We start from the raw sequence: 27,025 nt of genomic DNA on the forward strand, positions 1-27,025 counted from the left end.
ATAAAAATTGAATTGGAAATGGATATTGAATGTCATTTATAAACTTTTCAAAATATATATATATATATACATGATCATGTATTTTTTTCTCTTTTTGAGTTAGATTAATAGGTTTCCTAATTTTGTATGAAACATGTATTTCTAGAAAGAACTATTTCATTGTCATCACATGTTTATATAGCTTTGTATTCTATTAGGTAAAATTTAGGATTTTGACATCAATTTTTTTATTGAAGTAAAGTTGATTTACAATTTGTGCTAATTTCTGCTGTACAGCAAAGTGATTCAGTTATACATATATATACATTCTTTTTTATATTATTTTCCATTATGGTTTATCACAAGATATTGAATATAGTTCCCTGTGCTCTACAGTAGGACCTTGTTGTTTAACCATCCTGTATGTAATAGTTTGCATCTGCTAATCGCAGACTCCCAATCTGTCACTCCCCCACCCCCCTCCCCCTTGGCAACCATATCTGTTCTCTATTAACATCATTATTTATGTCTGACCTGTACCTTTGCAATAGAAACATATTTCTCATTCTATATTCACTGTTGCTCTCCTCCAATTTATTTGAATTTTCTAATTTAAGTTAGATGCCTAATTTATGTTTTTCATTCTCTTAATGGCTGCTTAAGAAGCCCCTTTATAAATTCAGAGGATTGCGATTTTTTTCCTTCCGGTTGATTTAGAACCACGTGACCTCTAAATGCAACATGCATCATAGGATTTATGTGCACAGAAAACATCATCAACATATTATACATTCCAAGTATCACATAACTTTGCGGCCGTGACCTGTCCTTTGATGCAGCCACAAAAATCAGATGGATATGCCAGTTATTGGAGTGGGCGCAGTTCCAGCAAAACGGGATGTGAGTTGCCTCACTGCATTTCCTTCTGTCTAATCTTCTCCAGACATGCTGTGCAGCTTAACGTCACTGCCACCCAGCAGCTCTTGCTCATGGCCAGTCAGATGCCAAACCTGAAAGCCTTCATACACATCTCTACTGCCTTTTCAAATTGTAACCTGAAGCACATTGATGAAGTCATCTATCCATGCCCTGTGGAGCCAAAAAAAATCATCGACTCCATGGAGTAAGTTGGGGTGAAGGGTGGGCAGACTGTTGTTCTCTTTAGCTCTTTGTAGTCGTTCATTTATAAGGTAACGAAGTGAGACACTCTTGGAGCAAAATGCTTCCAAAAGGTCCCAACTTTAACTCCCTGTCCTTGCTATTCCCTCCATCCCCGGTGGAGAATACAGTGCTTGGTGATGGAGCGGGGATAGGGGTAGAAAAGTCCTACAGAAAAGTTGTCTTGAGTAGTTTAGGATTGCATGAAGTACTTGAGGGTACTTTACATGGAAGTCGTTTCTCAATTCTCAGTGAACTCAGCATTGTTACTAGATAAGGGAAGTATCAGACATAGTATAAACGTTCAGAAGAAAGGTTTTGGCATCAGACTGGCAAAGGTACTGCAACTTACTAGCTGTGTGACCTTGAGCAAGTTCTTTGGCCTCTCTGAGCCTTAGTTCCTTCATTTGTAAAATGGGGCTAATAATAGCCCCTGTCCTTATAGTTGTGATGATAAAGTGAGTTATATAAAGCAATTATTGCAGTGCTAGGGAGTGTTTAATAGCAGTTAATCAAAAGGTTAATAAAGAAGAACTAATAGAGAAGAAAAATTTCTTCCAAATCTGGCAGAAAGTGTTGGTCTCTTGCTCTATTCAGCTGAGAGGCACTTTTCTTACTGTACTGTTATGCATGAGAGACAGAGGTCTAGCATTTTTCTCTTTTTGCCAACTAACAGGAACACTTTCTTTTTAGGACATGGCCCTGGTTTCAGAATAAGTATGCTTTTCGTTCTGCCTCTTCATTCTTCTGTTCCATTTACCAAGTTTACCTTGTTTTGTTTGTTTTTTAAAAAGACTCTGCATAAAAAGTATTATAGCAGAGAAAATAGACCATTTCCTGGTGAATTTGTCATATTTTAATTTCTTATAATACTGTATCTTCTATTTAAGACATACTCTTTAAAATGAAGCTTTAGCTAAATCAAGAGTTTATTCCCTTCAGGGCAAACATTTTTTTTTTTTTTTTTTTTTTTTTGCGGTATGCGGGCCTCTCACTGTTGTGGCCTCTCCCGTTGCGGAGCACAGGCTCTGGACGCACAGGCTCAGTGGCCATGGCTCACGGGCCCAGCCGCTCCGCGGCACGTGGGATCTTCCCAGACCGGGGCACGAACCCGTGTCCCCTGCATTGGCAGGCGGACTCTCAACCACTGAGCCACCAGGGAAGCCCCAGGGCAAACATTTTTATCTCATACAGCTCTGATAATATATATTTTTACCTGTCATTTAAAAATATCCAGGACAAAGAAGAATGAAAGTCATCCAAAGGAGCCGGAGGTTGCTTAAGTTGCTAATAAATGATGATGTGCTTAATTGGTGCAAAGGAACCTTTCAGAGTCCAAAGTTTGTCAGGATAGTTGGAGAAAAGACACTGATGCCAAAGTCAGTGCAGGAAAGTCGATGTCTAAAGCCTTGGCATGTTTTCAGGATAGAATTGATTTGTTTGTCATTTACCCGCCCCCTTACAGCATTGTCTCCGGGTAAATGTGGTGTTTATGGATGTGCTAAGCCCAGGAAAGGAGCACAGGCCCATTTGATTCCTGACCCTGAGATTCCAGAGGCTCACTCCACTGTTAACCCCCTAACCCCTAACAGACCTTAGCACGATTTGAGGAGGGATCTCTGAGAGGTCACCAGAGAAAAGAGCTAGGAAATGGAGATTCAGTTCACCCATTCCATACCACTTCCTCCCTCCCAAACTGTGTCCAGATGCTCAAAAACCCCAGATTTCAAAGAATAAGCTCACCACCCAGAGGAGGATTTGACTTATAGTCAGGCATTTGGCACTTCCCATACTCCCCACTATATGTCAACTGGTAAAGGCAGGTAATGAATACATGATTGATGATCAAACAGTAATTGACATGGGTACAAAATTTATGTCTGTCTGTCTTGTACTGCTCTCAGAGGAGAAGAATTATTTTTAAACATATATATATATATATCCAAATAGAACTAGGAATAAAATTATATTTTATCTCAACAGAATTCATTTTGAATGCAATTAAGGAAATAAAGGTGTTTTTTTTTAAACAGGGGGAACATCATTACTACCATTTATTTGTTCAGAATTTTATACTAAGGACCATCTGTCCAGCCCCCCTCTCAGCCCTCCCCTTGCATTTGTGCTGCAGTCACACGGAAGTACTCACCCCTCTCTCTCTTACCTCTCTGCCTTTGCTTAGGCGGTTCTGTTTCTAGAGACTACTTCCACCTCTGCTTCCCCTGGTGAGTTCCTATCCAGACATCAAAGCTCTCCCCTCGGAGCCCACGGGCTCAGGTGGCCGTTCCTGGTGCTCCCAGAGTGCTCATCTTCAACACTGTGCTTAGCACAGGTCATTCTAAATGTCTGGTTATTCGTCTGTATTCCCCAGTGGACAATGAACTTCTCAAAGGAGGAGAGTATCTCTTGCTCCTTCTTGCTCTCCAGGGCCAGCACATAGTAGGAACTCAAATATTTGCTGAATGAATTAACACTTTTTTTTTTTTTTTTTTTTGCGATACACGGGCCTCTCACTGTTGTGGCCTCTCCCATTGCGGAGCACAGGCTCCGGACACGCAGGCTCAGCAGCCATGGTTCACGGGCCCAGCCGCTCCACGGCATGTGGGATCTTCCCGGACCGGGGCACGAACCCGTGTCCCCTGCATCGGCAGGCGGACTCTCAACCACTGTGCCACCAGGGAAGCCCAAATGATCACTTTTTGATGGAACTGGATGATTGTTGTTCATACCACTCCAGCTGGTATTTTTGTTCTTGTTTCTTTGTTTGTTTAGACAAAGCAAGAATAGATGACAGAATTCCATAGCAAGCTGATATTTGGGGATGTGAAGTCTTGTGTATAAAATACCTATATGCCCACATCTTATCCCTGTTTCGGATTGCACTTTTTTTCTTCTTAAACTTTGAATAAAACCTATGTGTTAAGTTTGGAATAATGCTTTGAATAAATCCCAGCAGCCCATCACCAACTAGACCATTGTTCACGACTGTTTCAACAATTCCTACATCAGATGGAATTTTCTGAATAATAAATAGCATTAAATTTTAGAATGACAAATAGCATTAAAGTTATTCCTAATAAACATTAGTGCACCTAAATCGAGGTTTGGTTGCTGTGTTTTAAGAAAATATTGTTCTCTGATTTCATCTCTATTCTGTAATTGTAGTAACTGTAGTTAAAATTAGTTTCCAAGAATTTTAGGTTCTATCTCCCTTAGAAATTTTCATTAACAGTAACCCCATGGGGATCTGTCATTGTTCTTAGTAGTACAGGGGTCCTCATTTTTTTAAAGGAACCAGGAGTTAGACAACAGGAAAATGATCAATTTCCCACTGCCCTCACTTTGTGTTGTCTTTCAATTCCTAGATGCTTTAATCCAGTCAAAGCTCCTGATAGATTTGTATCTATTAAAAATCATACTTTAAGCTACTTGGCCACCAGAAATCACAGCCGATCTGCCAGGTGAAACAGAAAAGTTGTTTCTTGATCAAACACTAATTGCAGTCAACCATGGCAGATGTGCTGCAGGTAGAGTGTGAGAAGCAGAGAGACTGAGGTCACAGCAGCCTCGGTAATGGCTCTTTGGGAAATGCAAAAAGAGGTCAAATGTTGGAAAGTAGTTTTGCCTTCATGCTGAAGAGCACATTGTTAACACTAAGAATGCTTATCTATTCTAGGGGAAAGGAAGAACCTGGTTTTAGCATTTGTGCTTTTATTGTCAGGATTGTACAGCGTTAGGACGGCATCTAAGCAGCTGACAAAAAAACTGTCATTTTTGTGTACCACGCTTTAATGCGAATCAGAGCAGGGTTAAATTGTTTCTTAAACAAACTGAATAATTTTCATATTGTCAGGTCATTGGAGCCAGAATAGATGCTCAGTGAAAGTCTATAGGGTAATACAGAGGACAGGTCACCACAAGCATTAGGCTCAGATATACCCTTTTCCCCAATAAAAAGTTCATATTTACTTTGAAGCCTGTTAAATTTATTCTGAAGCCAACTCTGCCAAACTGAAGTTGGTCAACCTTTAACCTTTCAGCTTCCCAGCACTTTTCACCACTGCCGCCGGACATTAACTTCCAATTTTTCTTCATTCTCTGCAAAGACATCCCCTCTCTTACTTGCCCACAGTCTCCCTACAGCCCCACCTCCTTCTGAGTTCACCCATTCTGTCCTATCATTATCCATCTCAGCTTCCCAAACCTTTGCCAGCACACAAATTGGCCAATCAAGACTGTCTTGTGGGAGGACACACATGTACTGAATAAGGTAGCTCATTCCTGGCGGCAGAAAGGTGATTGGACACAGAGATAAAAAACATAAAAAACATAATCCCTCCTGGACTCATTGTAAAGTGGGGAAACAGACACATGGGCGAGAACATACGGCATGATAATCAAGGGAAGAGCAATCCAGATGACAGAAAAGAGAGCAAAGGCTACCATGAAGCAGTGTGTCCAGTATTTACTCCCAGACACCTTCTCCGATATCCCTCTAGGTATATCTAGCTTGCCCTGCTTATTGCATAAGAAAATTAGGAGGCAAAATACATATTACTCTTGCTATTTCATTCAGTAAATATGTAAATTATGAAATTAATGATATTAGGAGGTTGAATAAATAAGTTTCAAACCAAAAAAGTAATATTTAGAGGAAATTGCGTGTGCGTGTGTGTGTGTGTGACACACACAGCCTTCTGAAGTCTTCAATAACTTTTTGCTTCTTTTGAAGCTATTTAAGTACAAGTTTAGTATTTGGAACCCATGGGTTCAGACATCTTGAGTACACTGAAGGGCATTGGCTTTAATTTCAGAAATTTTCTTTGGTTTATACGCTGTCTTTTTTCCATGCTACATTATTCGCTATTTTAAAAACTGATCGAGAACAAACAACAGCAGCAACTCAAACTTTGGTAAAGAAGAGCATGAACTGATTTTAGGTCCTGAAAAGGACATCACTTAACCAATGGCTGTGCATGTTTGTTACATTAATCTCCTCTTCAAACCTGGGAAATGGCTGGTTGAGATATGGTCTGTTTGGCTGTATTAGAAAAGATATTGTTAAACCAACTATTACCTTTGTAGATATATCCTTCTTGGTTGTTTTACTAAAAATAGAATGTCTTAGATTTGTTGGCTCATTTTGTTTTATCAAATAGCTCTAGGTGTAGTTGTAAATATTCCTCATATAACCTGAAAATTTAGAACAGGTATAATTATTGCCATTTTTTCATAAGTGAAAATGGAGGAAACGAGAAGATGATACAGTAGAATATGGGGGAGCTACAAATAGTAGAGGCAGACCATCTACAGAACACTACAACTCCTTTTGCTTTGTGTTCTTAGAAACCTATGAAACCAAGATTTTCTAAGATGAGCTAACTCACCAAACTTGGGGAAGCCTCCAGCTGTTACCCTTTCCATGCACACCAACAGCAATAAGAGCACATGGTACCAGCCATGTGACATACAATCCTAGCATTGCTGGCTTCTGATGTTTTCTTAAAATTGTTTTTTTTTACAGCCTTAATAAAATTAGGCTGTATTTCTTCTGACCCAGTTTTTGTAACCTGTATGTTTTTGCAGGTGAAAAAAAAAAAATGGTCTTAGGTCGGTTAATCCACTGCTGACCCACAAATAAGATGAGATAAAGCTAACATTATTAGAAAGATAGAGAAGTGTCTGCATTACCCCTCACTCTCTCCCAACACTCAGGTGACTATATAATTGAAATATCTTCTGCTTTTCTAAGTATTTGGAGTTGTTTTTAATTCTAGGAACTTCTCAACCTTTCCGTTTTCAATGTAAATCAGAAGGAATTTGATACTAGAAGACATTTGATACTAGGCTAGAAAATACCCAGCACTAGTAGCCGCAAAGCAAGGAAAACCAAACCATCACAGGCAGTGCTCATGTTTCTCTCCAATATCGGAGAGTTACTGAAATTGAGAGTTGTGTTTCTGAATGAGTCTTGGCATTAAGCACATCTTAAATACTCAACAATTTGTCAGGGGAGGAAGACGATAACCTCTAATAAGATTTTTCTGCAATCAAAATTGTATGATTGCACTGGGTCCGATAAAATAGGAATGAATGTACCAAACACATGGATTATAAAAATCACACTGACATATAGCCTAATTTTTAAAAACTATATTATATCAAAAGTTTAACCAAATCGATCTACCAGCTAAGAGAAACATTCAATATTTAATCAACAATAATTTGATTGCTTTCTTAGAGAAGATCAGATAGACTTTGGGATTATCAAAATGGTTCTAACGTCTTTTAAAAAAAAGATTAGGCTAATGCCATGGTAACACAGTTATTCGTGATACAGGTCTTCCTGTAAGTGAAGGTATTCAATAATCACTCTATTAAAGCTGCTTCACAGTGCTATTCTCACTCCACTTGACACACTATTAACAGTTATAAGAGCACTTCAGAGCTCATTGGAAATCTCTGGAAATGATTACCAAGTTATTAGCATAGACTCTACACAGACTTTCAAAATACAGTGCATAGATTTGCTAAAATGTTGTAAGTCTGCTAAGTGTAGTTGCTTTTCTTTTTTGAGGCACTGAGTAGAATTTTTAAAAAATCAAAGCTGAAGGTTTCAAGATGGGTGCCGTAGGTTCTAACTGGACAACAGTGAATTAGTGGGGCTGCCACTGATGAGCCTCGGAGGACAGACTCTGAAGCCCATGACCAGGGCAGCCAGCCCGCTGCCAGGTGCCCGAATGGCCCTCGCAATGCGTTCACTGAATGTGCCTTCATAGGTACATTCCTGCTGAGAGAAAATAATTGAAGATAGAGACTGAGTCTATATGATCAAGTAGCAGACTGCATAGCTATTGGATAAATCTATCGAGGCAGGAGGCCGTAGGATTCGACTAGTAATATTGGGCTGAGCAGTGGAGAGCAAAGAACTCATCCGTCATGCATCATTTGGACAGGTATACACTCAAGCCTTGGTGTCCTCTGACAGTTCCTAATTCCAGAACTCAAGCTAGAAGGGGGAAGTTTTGTTTGATTGTCGATGTCTCACAGTTTCTTTTTCGGTCTATTGTCTAACATATGTTGCTAGAATTCTTTTTTACTCTGACTACCTTCAGGTGGTTAGACGATGCTATTATTGATGAGATCACACCCAAGCTGATCGGGGATCGGCCCAATACGTACACCTACACCAAGGCCTTGGGAGAGATGGTGGTGCAGCAGGAGAGCGGCAAGCTCAATCTTGCCATCATACGGCCCTCCATCGTGGGAGCAACCTGGCAGGAGCCTTTCCCAGTAAGCCCACTCGCCTGGATTCCACACTTTGCTTCCAAATCAGCATCCTTCTAGCCCAATTACTCTTTGATGTCTTTTTTTTTCTTTTTAGTATGTATAGCTAAGTACAGCAAATCAAATGTGAGCCCATTATTATTAGGACAGAAGTCCACATTCGGTTCAGGATTTATTCAGCATGGGACTCCTCTGAGTGTGACACTGACTGTCCTAGAGTTGGGTGGCATCTTAAATTAGCTTCTCATTAACTCTCGTCTCAAAATTGCCATGGGAAATAGTTTTATTTCTTGGCTTCCCCACTATAGTTTAAATATAGCAGAATGTTCTTGATGGCCAAATTGGTAGTATTACAATTGCCAGGGTAAATAGGAATCACGAAGCTCAGAGAAAAGTCCTCAGTTTAGGAATAATAATTTTTATCTCTGTATACTGCTATATCTTTTAGAAAATACTTTAAATTATACCATCTTTTTTGAAGCAATTCTATAAAGCTTTTGCACCAGATAAATCCAAGCTCCATTACTTACTGACATGCAGGCTTTTGAGCTGTCTCATCTGTAAAACTGGGCTAATCCCACCCACTGTGGAGGGTTGATCAAATGAGTCGATGTATGAGGTGTGCTTCGTGCAATGCCTGGTCCCTAGTAAAAGGCTCAACAAATATTAATCCCTTCAACTTCTCCTGTCTTCTCTCCCACTTTACACACACATTTTTGACTTTCACAGATAAAGAAACAGACATAATGAGGTCAACTGACTTGCTTAGGGCTTAGGAGACAAACTCAAAGAGACATTTGTCTCTGACTGTTCCTAAATATAATCTTTCCTCTAACATCTGTAGGCAAGCTAATACAGATAGACAGATAGATAGCTGGATAGACAGATACATACATACATAGAACGAAAGATGCTATGACTCTTAAAATTGTCAAGAAATGGACATTTCCTACAAACTGTGCTTGAAATGTTCCCCTGAGGAGTTAAAATCAGGCCCAGGTGGGGAAAATGAATTGGTTAGCAGATTATGATATTTAAGAGGTGATCCAGTTTAGTTCATAAGATGTCATAAACAACTTGCAACCATCCATGATTCCTGCTATGAAATAAATGCTGGCAGAATTTTAATTCTTGCACAAACCAAGTGCAGAAAATATCCAGTGCTTTCTCATTGGTCTCTGTTTGAAATCTTAGAAATACTGGATTAGACAGTTCTATCGGCTGGGGTCTCAGTGCTCTTGTTTGAAGTTTATTAAGATTAGACTGCAGATGTTCCAAAGATATTAGGATTTTCTGACATGTGGAACCAATTAGAAATCTTTTTTTTTCTTTTTTTTTTTAGGGTTGGGTTGATAACGTAAATGGACCTACCGGACTCATTGTTGCGGTATGTATAATGGTGTGGAAATAATTACTTGAAAAGTAGTGGAGGGATAGTAACCAAATGCTAGTGTTGGCTTAGCTTCACTGACGCAAAACCACAAGCGTTACTTTACTAACCACAATTGATGCAACTTATTTCAATTTTGCTGATTGGAAAATAGAGGCAGAATGAAATTACTTTAATTATCTGTGGATATCATTATCAGGAAAACAGAAATACTGTGATATCATCAATTACTACTTAGGAGTTTTATTTTTGGAAACTTTTGAACATCTAGTACCATGCCTGTATTTCCCCTTAGTTAACACAAGATGGGGGTGTTGCCCCTTTTCGCTCTATAATGGTAGCTTGAATTAGGGATGCAATAGAACTCATATCCTCAAAGATTTTTAAATTTATATGCGTGTGGATAGAAATTATATAAATTCATAAAATATATCAATTTCTTAATAGATACGAGAAAGAAAACTACCAATTGGAGCAAATTTTTCAAATATAAAAACTGATGACTATAGGAAACACTTTTCAACAATAATACTCTCACAGATCAGGAGAAACATCAATCATTCCTCTGGGTCAGCAGCACTTTGTGCATGTCTCCCTGCAGTGGAGACTGATCCAGTGAGCTGTGGTGCTTCCCAGCTCACACTGAAGCATTTTAGGGCCAGAACCACAACTCTACTCTTTAGAACAATGAACAGGACTTCAACTCTTTAAATGAGTTTAAATCTTATTGGGGATCTCATGTTTCAGACTATGACTTTGTTATTCTCAGAACTAGATCCAACGTGAACTACAATACAAATATAAGACAGTGAATTATAACTACTTGTCAAACACAATGACAATGAACTTCTTTCTGATTTCTTTCTTTTTCTGTTTCCTACCTGCCTTCAACTCTTGAGGCTTAGTTGGGGTGAACATTTGGTAACTTAGAACGTAACTATTTTAACATGATCCAAGAGTGAATTTTATTACATTGTTTACAAAGCTGCATATTAATTCAAATTTTCTAAAATTTTCCAGACCGATTTCCTATGTCCAAAGGAAGGGAAATCAGTTACAAGAAAACAGAAATTAGGAACACAAGAAAGTGCTAACCACTGCACATTGATGTTAGAAACATACAGGTGTAAATAATCACTTTATAAAGTCACTAAATGTGACTTTTAGTTTATTAACTGACTTCTTTATTTATCGACACATTTATTAACATGAACAATTCCCAATTCTTACATCTGTGTAACATCAGTGATCTGTGAGGTAAACAAAGATACCAAACAAAAAGTAAATAATGGTGGGTTTTTCCCCAAGTGATAAAAAAAGTTTTGTCAAGTAGTAGAATTTTATTAATTTTTAAAAAAATGTTTCTTAAACATTTAGTGTCTATTATTGCTTGTAAATTAGTAGACACTAGCAGAAAACAACATCATTTAAGAAATGGTAAGCTAAATTAATGGGGAATTTGGGAACCCTAATTCTTGTTTATTAATTAACCAAATATATTAAACCTCTCACAAGTTTGAGGAATTTCACTCTGAAAGGAACCTGAGGACCCCTAGCGGTTCTTGGCAATGGTGGCACTTAGGATGAACTCGGCTGGGAGATTGGACAGGCTGAGAGCAGTCAGCCTTGGCGCAGGAACCTAGTAAGCAGTGATCAGTGCTGGCCGTTATCACTAACAGCATTCGTATTACCTGTCTGATGTATACTTTAATCCCGGCTATTACTTAAGACCTGGTTCAATATTTTATGTCCTTGGGACTTCCCTGGTGGTCCAGTGGTTAAGAATCCACCTTTCAATGCAGGGGATGAGGGTTCGAGCCCTGGTCGGGAAACTAAGATACTACATGATGTGGGGCAACTAAGCCCGCACTCTAAAGCCCGCGTGCCGCGACTAAGACCTGATGCAGCCAAATAAATAAAATTTAAAAATATATTTTATGTCCTTTTTCCTGTGCAGGCTGGGAAGGGGTTTCTTCGGTCCATAAGAGCTACTCCGATGGCTGTGGCAGATTTAATTCCAGCAGATATAGTCGTCAATCTCACCTTGGCTGTAGGATGGTACACGGCAGTTCACAGGTGTGGATGCATAAGCTGGCTTTTAAAGAATTGATGAGAAGGAGGGTGACTGTGTTAGGCACCTTTTCAAAATACATGCATTTTGGGACTTCCCTGGTGGTGCAGTGGTTAAGAATCCACCTGCCAATGCAGGGGACACGGGTTCGAGCCCTGATGCGGGAAGATCCCACATGCCACGGAGCAACGAAGCCCATGTGCCACAACTGCTGAGCCTGAGCTCTAGACTGAAGCCTGCGCGCCTAGAGCCCGTGCTCCGCAGCAAGAGAAGCCACCGCAATTAGAAGCCCGCGCACTGCAATGAAGAGTAGCTCCCGCTTGCTGCAACTAGAGAAAGCCCGCGCGCAGCAACGAAGACCTAACGCAGCCAATAAATAAATAAATAAATTTATTTAAATATATATATATATATGCATTTTATTGTGGAAGACCCCAGATGTGAGAGGGTGTCCATTTCAATCTTTCACAGTTCCAATTATGCCATCATATATGCATTAAGTTGTTTTATAAATACTGGTTAGTACTTGGTTGATCATAAAGTAATAAATTTTTCAAATCATTTAACCATCTAATTCTTGATAACTGAAAAGCTTTTCTTTCTATTCAGCAATCTAAAATACAGCTTCCTTTCTTTTTTTTTTTTTTTTTTTGCGGTACGCGGGCCTCTCACTGCTGTGGCCTCTCCCGACGCGGAGCACAGGCTCCGGACGCGCAGGCTCAGCGGCCATGGCTCACGGGCCCAGCCGCTCCGCGGCATGTGGGATCTTCGCAGACCGGGGCACGAATCCGTGTCCCCTGCATCGGCAGGTGGACTCCCAACCACTGCGCCACCAGGGAAACCCTACAGCTTCCTTTCTTAAGGCAAAGGAGATAAAAGTGGATGAAATGAGAGCATATTTTTTTAAACTCCTCAGTTCCTAATAAATGCCAAAAGTTCAGATCACCGTGTGTGTAGCGGGGGAGGGGTGGGGGGTGGGAGGGATTTTCTAGTACAAGGAAAAAATAATAGGTTGTTTGTATATTTAGCTTTGTTATAAAAGGTAAACAAAGTTAATTTTTGTTAATTATTGGAAGTTAGATATTTAGATGTTTCCAATCCAACAGAGCTTCACTGGATTTAGGAAAAAACATGGCCCATATTTTTGCCCGATGAAGATGTCAAGAAGCTAGAAACATGATCTGCTTTCTCATCGTCATGCTACCTCCATTTGCTCCATAAATATGTCAACCTATTGGGATTTTTTCCTTGTACATATGTACACACACACACACACACACACACACACTCTTGCACTTTTCCTAGTCTTCTTCTATTTTGCTTATTAACCCAAAGAAGGAACAAAAGATGGAAGTGTTGCGTAGGGTGCCTTAGTCATGGGAATTATTGAAAAAACCTTGTTTAAATGTTATTTTCCCTTACCTTTCTTTCATTAGTTCTCCATTTTGTTGTATTTATCTAAATTTTGTTTTCCAGACCTAAGTCAACATTGATCTACCACTGTACGTCTGGCAACCTCAATCCCTGTAATTGGGGCAAAATGGGTAAGTGCCTATAATGATGTACCTATATAACTATGAGAGTCTGCTCACTCATGATTAGGGTCTGTCACGGGGAAAAAAAAGACAAAGTGTGTCATGGAGCTTAGAGTCTAATGGGGGAAAAGACAAAACATAGGTAAAGAGATAAAAATAATTGCAAATTGTAAATGTGTAAGAGTTAATTAGGATGTACTGTGGTATACCAAAAACAGGGGCCAGTGGGATAGCTGCAAGGTTGTAAGCAATAAGGGGTCCATTGGCTATAGACATTTAAAAAATAAATAAAGCCAAGTAAAAGTCAGCAATTATAAGCAATGCCAGTGATAAAATACTCCTCTTGCTGAGCCACTGCTCTCATGAACACAGTCCTCATACCCTGGCCACATCGCTGAGAATGTGACATAATCAATGGCCAAGTAGATTTAGAAAAGTCCAATAATGTTAACTCGTGTTATTGAGTCAGTGATACTCTTTATTAATTTATGCTGTCAGCCATAGTGTAACCTTGAATGTATCCTGTTGAATTTAATTAATTCTTCAACCTAACCAATCTTGTACTCTCCTTTGTCAGTTTCAAAGTTGATTTTCTTGCAAATATTTGAAACTTTTACATCATCTAATTGTTTAGCTACTAGATGTTGAAAAAAATCAAATGTGCTTAACTTGTTAGAATCTGATTTCCAATTCCGAGCACTCTGCTCTGCTATTCTAGTTGCAAAGTTATTACTTCAGTAAAAGTAAAACGAAATTATCTACTACCATCAAAGTTCTTTAGGTAATATATCCATGTATTTATCTAAATAATTCTGACAATATTTGGAAATAAAAATAAATCTCCTCTACCTCAGTAACAGAATTAAGATATCACTATAAAAAGAGGCATTAATAGAAGCAGCCAAGATACTTAAACTTTTCTTTTTTAAAAAAACAGCTCTTTTTTTTTAATTTATTTATTTTGGCTGCGTTGGGTCTTCGTTGCTGTGCGCGGGCTTTCTCTAGTTGCGGCGAGCATGGGCTATTCTTCATTGCAGTGTGCAGGCTTCTCATTGGGTGGCTTCTTTTGTTGCAGAGCACAGGCTCTAGGCGCACAGGCTTCAGTAGTTGTGGCACGCAGTCTCAGTAGTTGTGGCGCACGGGCTTAGTTGCTCCGCGGCACGTGGGATCTTCCCAGACCAGGGCTTGAACTCATGTCCCCTGCATTGGCAGGCGGATTCTTAGCCACTGCGCCACCAGGGAAGTCCCCAAGACACTTAAACTCTTAAATAAAAAGATGCTACATGTAAAATCCATTCCTGAGCTTCAAAATAGTCTTCTTCAGTGCTGAAAATGTTTACTATCTATTTCGTGGAATAATAATATTTGAAAGTGATTTTAAAAATAATCTAGGGCTTCCCTGGTGGCGCAGTGATTGGGAGTCCGCCTGCCGATGAAGGGGACGCGGGTTCGTGCACAGGTCCGGGAGGATCCCACGTGCCACGGAGCGGCTGGGCCTGTGAGCCATGGCCGCTGAGCCTGCGCGTCCGGAGCCTGGGCTCCACAACGGGAGAGGCAACAACAGTGAGGCCCGCGTACCGCAAAAATAATAATAATAATAATAATCTAGTGTGCTCACTTTATTTGACACACAAGGCCCAGAGAGAGTTAATGATTTATTCAGTTCATATGGGGAGCTGGAGCCTGATGTAGAAGTATTGATAGAAGATAGGTCTCCTGAACGTGTAATGACCACCCACTAGGGATTCCTAAAAGTTAATATGAATCCCTCTGGGGGGAAAAGACCCAGGAATCAGATAATATTTTCTGTATAGGGTATATATTTTTCATACAGATTTCTAGGTAGTATCTTTTATGGGACAGTAATCATATTACCATAATAACTGATAGCTTCAACATAACTGAGTAATGAACTTAGGCATATTCTTTGAAAATTCTACATAAAATCAAAATTGAATTCAAATGAATGAATACCTTTTGAAAAGACATATTGGATTTACAAATATACACTAAAAGCTTTAAACTAGGTTTTATATAAGTAATACTTTTTTTAAAAGATTATTATTTTAAAAAACTCTGGAGACAAGAGTAAAACAATTGAGTCTGACATATTCCAGAGCAGTAGGAATACCAAAGAAGTAAAAGACTGGTATTTAAAGTGAACCAACACAAAGGAGTCCTGCTTTTCTATTCTCTCTTTTACTTACATCTTTATAAAAGTTTAAGTAAAATGTCTAGAAACTTTCCTGATTTTCCTGCAAGTAAATGATCCAACCAAGGAAATAACACCCCTAGGCTCTGTCTTGGGCTTTAGAATAGATTAGATAACCTTGAAATTGAATGATGGATTTAAGTTTTTCTGAACAATACTTCACTGTATTGACTAAAACTATCTTCCCAAGAAGTTGTTTTAGGGTAAAGATTTCAAGAGAAGGACCAAATTCTTAACCTATTCAAATGGTTTGATTTTGCAGGTGACCACTTGCCCAGCATAAGAATCTTAATATTATTCTCAGAAATTGATTCATGACTCTACACAACAAATCCTTATTATTTATTGTTTTGACCCATTGCAAATGCCATCCACCACAGTGGGTTTATATGCTCCTAGACTTAGCACTTATTCTGGGGTTTTTTTTTTCCCCCCCCAGGGATCCAAGTCTTGGCAACCTTTGAAAAAATCCCCCTTGAGAGAGCTTTCAGGAGGCCAAAGGCTGACTTCACAACCAACAACGTCACAACCCAGTACTGGAATGCAGTCAGCCACCGGGCCCCTGCCATTATCTATGACTTCTACCTGCGGCTCACAGGAAGGAAGCCCAGGTGAGAAGCTGAGACAATAGCTTTAGGAGTGTCTCTGCATGGAAGTTGAGGGCCCCAAGTCCTTAGCCCTCCCGTTACCTAGGGATGAAAGGTGACAACTGAATCATATATACTTATGATTTTGTATATATAAGGGGACAACCAAAGCAGTAGTAGTGAAAAGCCTACCTTAGAGATCCTTTATCATAATAAATGAAGTTGTATGTTAAGGAACTTGCTTGATGAATTCAGCAGGTAATCATTCACCTACAAAGAAAAACAACTGAGATTCTGTGTCTGGGAGTTTCTAAATCGTTAGATGATCTTAAAATGTACAATGGTAACAGCCTCACATACACACAAGGGATGGTGCATGATGATCTCATTTTCATTCTCACAACATCCCAAGGAGGATATTCGCATCATCCCAATTTTACAAATGAGGAAATGGAAGCTAAAGGAAGAATTTTAAGTAGTCTCAAAGGAAGTGACAGAGAAAAGATCTGGAGAAACCAGAACTGGATCTACTGCCACCTGGAGATGAGTGAAGAGAGTGGAGGGGACAAGGTCGAATGAAAGTATGTTGATGCTGAGGCAGCTCTGTCACCTTCCAGCTGTGTGACCTAGGACATGTCCGTTCATACCCCTGTCTCACTTGAATAATACTATACGTGCCATCATTATCATAACTACCAAAGGCAAATCCCTGCCATCAAGCCTCAGAAGCATGATGTTAGCTCCTTTTAAAGGAAGAAGTCTCTCTCAGTGTGTTTTATTTCCATCCTTATTAACAGAGCAAATGACTGAAACTTAGGCAATGTAGAGTTTATCCAAATTTTCAGAGACCTTACTTAGTGTTCATAACTCAATTGTCAGTTTCTTCCTGAGCAAGGTGAAAAAGGGGATACTGTGTCTGTGGGAAAATATTTGTATGAGAGGTTTATTAAATAAAGATGGGAGAAGAAGGAAAACCAAACATTCCTGGCAGAAACGCTAAAGCCTTTCAAATATATCAGAGTTAGAAGAAGACCTGGTTGAAGAGCAAAGTTCGGTAAGTACAAAAGGAAAACACAGGAGGAAAGAGCCCAATAAAAATATTTATGTATTCTGTTTGTAAGGCATTAAATTGTAATATTCATGGAAAATGGTTAGGTTTGTTATGTGATAGGAATCTTAAGAATAATCTTTATGGCAGAAAATGCTAGAATCTTTCTGGACCCTTTTCTTCCCCATGTGTGTTTGTGTGTAATCGTCTATGTATTTACAGCCATATATGGACATATATACAGTGTTGCTTTGAGGTAAGTGTATGTATAAATCTCTGTGTATGTATAAAGCAATCCTACATACTTTTAACTTTTTCACTTGAGTTCCATGAAAATCTAAGTCATTCTGCTAGTGCTTTTTCCCCTGCTATTACAAACAATGGGGCAACAAACATGCTTTTTTCTAGAATGTACCTCTAGATCTGGGGTGGAGGCTGAGGGGTGGGATTGCTAGATTGGAGAGTATATGGATTTTATGACTACCACCAGGTTGCCTTAAAGGAAGCCTCTGTCAATTTACACCCCCACAATAGCAAGTGAGAGTACAAGTCTGTTTCTTTCCCACTCTCATTAATACTTTGCAAAAATCAATATTTTGAATTGTCGAACTAATGACAAGGAATAGCATCTCTTGGTCACTTTGAGTTGCATCTTCCGGGATTGCTGGCGGGGCTGGGCCTTCATTTGTGTATTGGACTTTCGTGTTTTCTCTGGTATGAGTTGCTTGCTTCTATTTCTCGCCTATTTTTTTAATTTTTCTTTTTTTATTGAAGTATAGTTGATCTACAGTGTTCCAGGTATACAGCAAAGTGATTCAAATATACAGATATACATATATACACATGTACATATATATATTCTTTTTCAGGTCCTTGTTGTTTATCTATTTTATATATAGTAGTGTATATCTGTTAATCCCAAATTTTAAATTTATTCCTCCCCACTTTTCCCCTTTGGTAACCATAAGTTTGTTTTTTTATGTCTGTGAGTTTATTTCTGTTCTGTATAAGTTCATTTGTATCATTTTTCTTTAGATTCCACATATAAGTTATATGACATTTGTCTTTGTCTGACTTCACTTAATACGATAATCTCTAGGTCCAACCATGTTGCTACAAATGGCACTATTTCATTCCTTTTTATGGCTGAGTAATACTCCTATTTTTCTATTGGGTTGTACTTATTAATTTATGGAAGCTCTGTGTGTGTGTGTGTGTGTAAATATATATTTCATGTATTTACTAAGTCAGTTTCTTATATTGTAGTTCTAATTATGAAGCTTTTTTAATACAAGGGAAGCTATATATAATGCAGGTCTTAAGAGCATGGAGTTTGGAGTCAGACTTACATATTTAAATCCTGGCTTCACCAATTTATCCATATGAGCCCTAAATTACTTAACTTCTCTAACTCCTAACTTGTAAAAAGGGGATTGTAATCATACCTATTTCATAGGGTTTGACATAAGAGTGCATAGACTATAGTAATCACTATTATTACCAAAGAAGTTTAAACATTTTATGAGATAAAATGAATCACTTTCCCTTTATAGCTTTTGCATTGTATGCATTGAGAAGATCTTTACTACATGAGAGTAATAAATATATCCTTTCTTTCTAAAAAAATACTATTATGCTGATATAGTCCTGTATATACAATGTAACACCATTGTATATATAACATACAATATTATATATACAATGTATATATCTTATATATACTATATAATCATTGTGCAATGATTCTTTTTAAAAATTAAATCTATTGAAATCATATCAATTACATCAGGGTAGTAGAATGGATAAAGATTGCCTTAGTCTGTTTGGGCTGCTATAACAGAATATCATAGACTAGGTGGCTTATAAACAGTAGAAATTTGGGAGTTCCCTGTTGGCCTAGTAGCTAGGATTCCAGGCTTTCAGTGCAATGGCCCAGGTTCAATCCCTGGTCAGGGAACTTAGATTCTGCAAAAAATAGAAATTTATTTCCTCACAGTACTGGAGACTAAGAAATCTAAAATCAAGATGCTGGTAGATCTGGCATCTGCTGAGGGCCCACTTCCTGGTTCCTAGACAGCCATGTTCTCTGTGTCCTCACATGCTGGCAGGGCCAAGGAGCTTTCTGGGGCCCCTTTTATAAGGGCATTACCCATCTGCCAAAGACTCCTTCTCCAAATGCTATCACTATTAGGAGGAATAGGTTTCAACAGATGAATTGTGGGAGGATATAAATATTCAGTCTACAGCCAAGATATTAGATAACAATAGTAAATGGAACCCTATTATGATGCTTGTATTGATTCTACCTCCTTGCCTAAGAATTTCCCATGATACCATGAGAGAAGTACCTCATGAGTCATCAGGGATATGGGCAGTAGGATTTGACCAGAAATAAGACCAAATTCCCCAAATAGCATCATAAGTCTTTATGAGGTCAACTATAGTAATAACTATTACCAAGATTAGCCTAACTGATTAAGATAAAAATCGAATGTTCTATAGGCCAAAGGTGATCTGTAACCAGAAAATCTAGACTTGAGCATTAGACATGTGACCTTGAACCTATTAATCCATCTGTAAAATGAAGATAAACAGTATAGACCCTGACTAACTCACAGAAGCATACTGTGAGGATCAAATAAGAAAGAATACAAAAGTTTTTTTACAAATTGTTATAAAGTTGGGAAGTTCAAACAGCAGGTCCTGACCATGGGGTTAGAAGATGTGATCCATCTCAAGCAATGGGATACAGGGGGTGAGTTTACAGAGGCTTTTTGAAGTCCGTCAAAACTGAGTTGGAATTTTGGCTTTGACACATTATATTATCAAAGCCACTTAATCTTTCATAAGTTTACTTTACATAAAAATGCAGATAAATACCAACCTAACAGGGATGTTATGGGAATTAGTGGAAATAATATTTTTTTAAAATATCAGCACTACGCCTGAGTAAATTATTAACAAATAAACTATTTTCCCCTTAAATCTCCATTACAGTTAATAACTGTTTTTGGTTCATCGGACGCTAATGCAGTCACCACTTCTGCCTAGAAGTTATATAATAAGACCTCGAATCAATTAGTTTTTTAAAAAAAATCCAAGAACATACAATAAAAAAGAGAAATAAGTTTTCTTATTGTCTACCTCAGAATTCAAAGAATGAACAGTATGTCATCAGGGATGGATACCTGGCTAGGCTTTTAAAATATTTGCAACTCTTGAGAAAGAGATGGTAGAAAAGAGGGAAAGAAGTTTAGTGGTATTAAAATGCCTGATAGAACAAGCACCTTTAGATTCATCCCCTTCCCTTCATTCGACAGAGTGTTAACATGGAAGGGGGAAAAAATAAGAGTTTTAATGTGGAATTTGAAAACGTGGGAAGAAATAATTTTTTCAAACATGATTTGTCATATATCCCTATAGAGTAGCAGGGAAGCAGCCATCTGTGGTGCACTGACACTCGCTCCTATGTGATCTTTACCTCAGGATGACAAAACTCATGAATCGGCTTTTAAGAACCCTTTCCATGCTGGAGTATTTCATCAACCGGAGTTGGGAATGGAGCACATACAATACAGAAATGCTGATGTCCAAGCTGAGTCCTGAAGACCAAAGAGTGAGTACAGCACTGACAACCAACAGGAAAACCTTACCCATTCAGAATTTAGAATTATTTGACCTGGAGAGCTGATGAATAAAGGACGTTTTTGTTATACACACAGAATTTTTTTCTTTTTTGGCTAAGAAAATCAGTGAATGCTATCAACACAGTTGCAGGAAGCAAGTTTAATGTAGGTAAGAGATCTAGGTTCTTAGCCTTTGGCTGGCTTCTCACTGCTGTTCTGCAGTCAGGTCTCATACACTTTGTTTCAATCTTTGTTCGACTTCCATAGCTGTTAACTTTTCAACAAATCCTCAGTACCTCTATCTTTCCCCCCTAACCTCCAAAACATATGACTTCAATGAAAAATAATAATTTTACTGGCCAGGAGCTCTCTCATCCACTGTTCTTGTCAAATCAAAATCGTTCTGCATCTCCAAAGCTACAGTTCCTTCCTTCTTATCTTTTTAGATAAGCTAACCCTTCCACCTCTGCATTCTAGCCCAGCTAAGACCACCCGCCATCAGCATTGCCCTCTCTCTAGCATTGTCAGTCTTCCTCCCTATAATGATTTCTCTTTGACAATTCAGATGTTTATTTCTCAAGATAGACCTTCACTTTAATTGCTTAGGATCAGTGCCATTTATTTCTATATATTAGCTTCTTAGCAGTCACAAATGTCCTGAAATTCACAAATATAGAAATCTTCTGTACTTTGTACATGTCCCTAGCTTCATTTTCTCAGTCATTTATTCCTTGAGCATATCCTTAGTTTTTAATTAAGCTTTAAAGATTTCACTCTCTTGACATTTTCCGCTAAAATTTTTTTAAAAGAAAGAAAAGATAAATTTCTTGATTTATCTTGTGCTTGCCAGCATGTAGAAGAAACCAAGTCATGCATATAGAAGAAACCAAGTCATGCTGAGAAGTAAATGTTAGATGGCTAGCTAGCCTCACCTGCTAGCTCGTACATACCAGCCTCATAGAGCATGATTCAAATCCAAGTCCTAAAATTACTTCCCACCATGGAAACTAAGGGTTACTTGCAGTCAGAAACGATGTTAAATACACCAGTTGAGATTTAGATGGATATTTTAACTGAAATCATTGCTGTGAACCTCTAAAATGGACATGAAATAGAGCTTTTTTTTTTTTCAGAAATGTTTACATGCCTGTATAGCAAAATTCTTCTAAGCACCTGTGTTTAAAATGCATGGATCAAACCAGCTTATTTTTTAAATCCCCTCAGGCTATTAGAAATTATTTTTAAAATTAGCATCAAATGTTATATAGGCTTATCTTTATTACATTTTCTCCATGGAATTTACCCATCTAAATAATTCAAAAGGTAATAAGCTTAGAGTTTCATTTTACAAATATTTTTACCTAAAATAACTAAAAATTTTGTGAAAAACAGAATCAAAACTGCAGTGGATTTAACATATGCTTTCCAATATCTTAGCAAAGGTAATAGTCCTGAATACTTGGATATAATTGCCAAACTCTGGTGTGGCTCAGAATTCAGTTTCATTTGCCACATGGAATGAGGATTCCAAACTAGGGTTTCACTGAAATCTAACAACTTAGAAATATGAAATAGCATAAAAATAAAAGCCTCTGTTTATATAGATGAATAAGTACCGTTTAGTGACACTGTGGAAAATAAACAAATCCAAACAAAGTGATACAGAATTACTTTTGGAAAGCAATTCAGCTTTTGGACAAGTCTGTGAAACTCTCTGGAACTCGTTAATTTCATCTGCCTTCTTTGTTAATACTCCAATTTATTTCACAAAGATTTGAGATAACTTGCAATAAATACATGTAATAAAAGAACAAAACAGAAATAAAACATCAAACCAGGAAAAATGTGTACTAAAATATGAAATCAAGAGTAAGAATGGAAAAACAGAACATTCATATGCAGTCTACAAGATCCTACTAAGTCAATGCAATTAAGCAGGAAATTTGTCTTAAGATTTCTGGTGGCAAAGTGAAAAGAAAATATAGTTTCATGGCATTCTTTGTCTAAGAAAAGAAAATACACTAGTGTTCTAGGAGAAGCAAAGCTTTTCTTACCACTCTGAATGTTTCTGAAGGGCTTCGTTTTATGGCACACTAAGAGACATAATGGATAACATCTCAAAATCAAAGATAGAATATAAATTCTGCTAAGTTAGTCCTTAAAGCTTTGATTTAAGCCTTTGGTTTAAACTTAAGTCCAAAGTTTTCCTTAATCAGCATAATGAAGTAGTGATATTTCAGGAAAGGGTGCTAGGGCAAGGGAACAACACCAAAATTTAAGAATAATGAAAAGAAAAAGACATATATAATTTGTTTTGGTCCCTATTTATTCTCTTTAAAAAAATTTAATCCTTATTTACTTGAAATGAAATTAACCTTCACCAGACTAATACCAGTTCCTTTAAATTTCCAAGACTTCCTAAAGGTCAAATATTTGTGCTTGATCCATGTTTAAATATTCATATATAAATGGTAATCCATATTGTTACTGCCTTTAAAATAACAGCTCAAATCACCTCGTTTGGAGGGGTACAACCTAAATCTTCCAAACTGAATGTCCCTCATTTAGGTAAAAGAAACTTCATCAAATGAACAAAGTGATCGTCCAGCAGTGCAATTCTGACAATCCATAATCTCTTCTTGCCTTTCAGGTATTCAACTTCGATGTGCGCCAGTTGAATTGGTTGGAATACATTGAAAATTATGTTTTAGGAGTTAAGAAGTACTTATTGAAAGAGGATATGGCTGGGATCCCAGAAGCAAAGCAACACTTAAAAAGGTAAATATAATCGGTCAGTTAATATTTACTGAACACTTACCATGTGTACCTGATTTTATACCAGACATGAAATATGAGCGGGGGAGGAGAGGAATTAATTTTTTTTGAGCCTTTGTACTATATACCCTGTAATATACTGTTTCATTTAGACTTTACCACATCCCTGAGGCAGGTATTATTTCTGTTATCCCATTTTTATCAAAGAGCTATTTACGCTCAAAGAAGGTAAGTGGGCAAGTCGCACATGGTAAGTGCAGGAACCAGATATGAACCCAAGTTTGTTTCTTCTACCAACATCCTGTCATAATGTGGTATAGAGAAAGAATACCCAACAGGCAGGAAACCTGATTGTGCTATTTAACATGGGCAAATCAGTTAACCACTCTTCAAGACCTTTGACTGCCTGAAATTTCTTTCAATAATTAATCCCTAAGGGACAAAGAATTATAGTAATCTGACATAATTCTGGTAGAAGCGAAGGGTTTTTAATGCAGAGATGATAAGTATGGGAAAAGTAATTGCAAACTGAGAGGAACGTTGCATAGCAAGAACTTTAGAACTTACCCTCTAGTGAACAAGAACCAGGGAAGGTTTTTGATATATAGTAATATGATCAAAGTATATTTAAGAAAGATTATGTTAGCCATGATTATAAGACAGGTTAAAGCAGGTATGAGAAAGGGAAACTAGTCAGGGGAATACTATAGAAATGATTACTCAGAAGGCATGTGGTGGAAATGAGAGATATCAAAATCAAAAGGCCATCAGGTAGTGCCACATACCTGAGCACTTAGTTATTTGCTGGTCATAGCCAGGAAAAGATACATTTATGCTTCAAATAACATAGTTGGGTATTTGGTACTGTTTTGACTTTGGTTATATATGTCTGTTTCCAGGCTCCGAAATATTCACTACCTCTTTAACACCGCCCTCTTCCTCATCGCCTGGCGCCTTCTCATTGCAAGATCTCAGGTGGCTCGGAATGTGTGGTTCTTCATCGTGAGCTTTTGTTACAAATTCCTCTCCTACTTTAGGGCGTCCAGCACACTCAAGGTCTGAGAACATTTGGCGATCTCCTTTTGTTTGGAACATCTCAGATACCTCTAAAACAGCAACTGTGGTTCTCAAGATTAGGTAGTAACAAATATGTCCAAGTCATTACCTGTCAAATGTGCTGTCATGTATTCATCCTTATTTCTTAACTATACATTTTTATTTCAGTGAGAGAAGGAAAGTCATATCCTAGCCTATAATCATACATATGTTAGGAAAACATTGTTTCCTAACACTCTATTCTATGCTCTTGAATATAAAACACCAAAGTACACCCATCTTCCCAGTTAGTTTTTTCCTCCTTGAGAGGACTAATTTCAACTCAATAAACACGGAAGAATACATGGTAGAAGCTGAGCTATGCTAAAGAAAGGCAGTTCTAACCTTTGAACCATTCTAGTGTACTTAGTATAAAGGTTTAAAATCAAGGCAAGTAGAGGAAGGAAGGTCTCAACATCTTCACAAATGCTGTTAGAGAAATAATTCTCCACCGAGGTTTCTGCTTTCTTTTGTATTATACCATGGAGTCCTGGTTGAGGGCTGGGGGGAATTAGAAAAGTGGGTTCACATTTAACATTTTCCTTAACTATGCCCACTTCTGAAACCTAAAAAAAACCAAGAGGTGTAAATAATTATGTATAAAGTGAAAGCTCAAGCGTATTTTCATTGAGACTGTTTATTATGCTTTTAAGTAAAAATTAGTTCCCGTAATTTGAATTTGACCTCTATTATTTCTAAATCTTTTGAATCACCAGTTTTCCTGATAACCTCCTAAGGGTTTCCCTCTTCTTCACTGAAGTCTCCAAATCCTTTATATTTAAGTTTATGTTGCTCAGGCCTCGATTAGAGATTAGAGTGACTAATGTTAGAGGAAGGTCCTAGGCTAGAATCATGTAAAAACCCATTCCCCTGATCTTTGCCATTGAGGAAAGCAAAATTTCAAATAAAATTTTAAATGCTAGTTTTAGCTTTTTCTGTAAGTGGGGAAGTTTACTCTTTCACCAGGATTTGCTAGTATCTTCATCACTCCAGTTGCAGAGTGTTACCTGTAGAATGTGCAGCAGAAGAGGACAGACTTCATTAAGTGACTCTAAGTTTAGAGAACAGGTGTTGTTTTGTTTAGAAATATTTTATGTATAATGCAAATGAGTAAAAAACGAATCTCAAGATCCTATATTAATATAACTGTTATTCCAACTTTCCTCATATTTGAGAGATGAGTGCACGTTGGATTGCAGCATCTCGTGTTAAAAACATGGATTATGATTCAAATACAGTACCTGGGGCCTAAGCAACTAAAAAGAATCGCAACTACTTGAAAATTACATGAGCATAAGATGTTAACGACAGTTATATTTATGCTCACTTTCTGAGATAACTGGTTAATACTCAGAAAGGCACACTAGGTGGCCGAAGTATACTAGGGCCATGAGGATGACTTCTAGCCCAATATTACTTGAGATTTTTCTGAACCTCATAAAGGGCATTTGGTGGGGATGCTTCTGGGCAGTGTCTTTCCCAATCTCATCTAAGTTCTGGGAATTACTTCCCAGGGCAGACAACCCAGTTCTGAAACAAAGTACCTGGATATCTTCAGTTTGAGATGTCTGTATGACATGTTTGAGTTACATTGATTAAGATACAAACTGTAGATAATGATAAAAATGAAATCAAGATACAATTCAAAGAAATTGGACAAAACATAATAGTTCTAAGAATTTACTATCTTTTGATTATTTTATGTTTCACCAATTCAATAAATTCCACTGATCAAGTATTCACATTTTGACTTGATTAAATGAAAATTTGAATTAAAAAATGGTTTCCTCTCTTCTAGTGTTTGACTACTGCAGTTGATCTCCCACCTCCTCCCTAGAAAAATGATATAATCTAAATAAACTACCAGTTGAATATAAATTAATACATACCCATAACGCTTCATTTTTTTCAGACACCATTAATAGGGTTACATTTACATGTTGAAGCATGTTCTACCCGTGACATTAGAGAAATGACATGAATAAAGTTCTCTTGTGATGATTAAGCAGCTTGTGATGATTAAGCAGTAAAAGTAGGTATCTGCATGAAAGAAAATCTCTAGTTATTTTACATCAAGACCAAGTGAAACTAATTTGAGCGCCTAATATATACACTCCAATGAGAAAGAATCTTCTACTTTTGGGAAGAAGGGGACAGTGAGGACAAAGAAAAGCTTATGTTTAAAAAGAAGTTTTGGTAATCCCTATATTCTGCACCCATAAGATATATGCTACAGTAACAAACATAACAGAGTTGAAGACA

General features: G+C 37.8%; 1 protein-coding gene across 6 annotated transcripts in view; it reads left to right on the forward strand.

Moving 5' to 3' along the window:
* Window positions 1-26,645, forward strand: part of FAR2 (fatty acyl-CoA reductase 2) — a 140,410-nt gene extending 113,765 nt beyond the window's left edge. For all 6 annotated transcript variants that reach the window (XM_067696044.1, XM_067696047.1, XM_067696043.1 and 3 more), the window contains 9 exons: window positions 923-1,102; window positions 8,253-8,430; window positions 9,767-9,811; window positions 11,772-11,890; window positions 13,362-13,429; window positions 16,072-16,243; window positions 20,754-20,883; window positions 23,544-23,671; window positions 24,568-26,645. In XM_067696044.1, the coding sequence (XP_067552145.1) occupies window positions 923-1,102; window positions 8,253-8,430; window positions 9,767-9,811; window positions 11,772-11,890; window positions 13,362-13,429; window positions 16,072-16,243; window positions 20,754-20,883; window positions 23,544-23,671; window positions 24,568-24,730 (1,183 nt within the window). In that variant the 3' untranslated portion in view covers window positions 24,731-26,645. The remainder of the gene's footprint in view (window positions 1-922; window positions 1,103-8,252; window positions 8,431-9,766; window positions 9,812-11,771; window positions 11,891-13,361; window positions 13,430-16,071; window positions 16,244-20,753; window positions 20,884-23,543; window positions 23,672-24,567) is intronic.
* Window positions 26,646-27,025: the final 380 nt, after the last annotated feature.

Source organism: Pseudorca crassidens, chromosome 11 (genome assembly GCF_039906515.1).
Source record: "Pseudorca crassidens isolate mPseCra1 chromosome 11, mPseCra1.hap1, whole genome shotgun sequence".
Lineage (NCBI taxonomy): Eukaryota > Metazoa > Chordata > Mammalia > Artiodactyla > Delphinidae > Pseudorca > Pseudorca crassidens.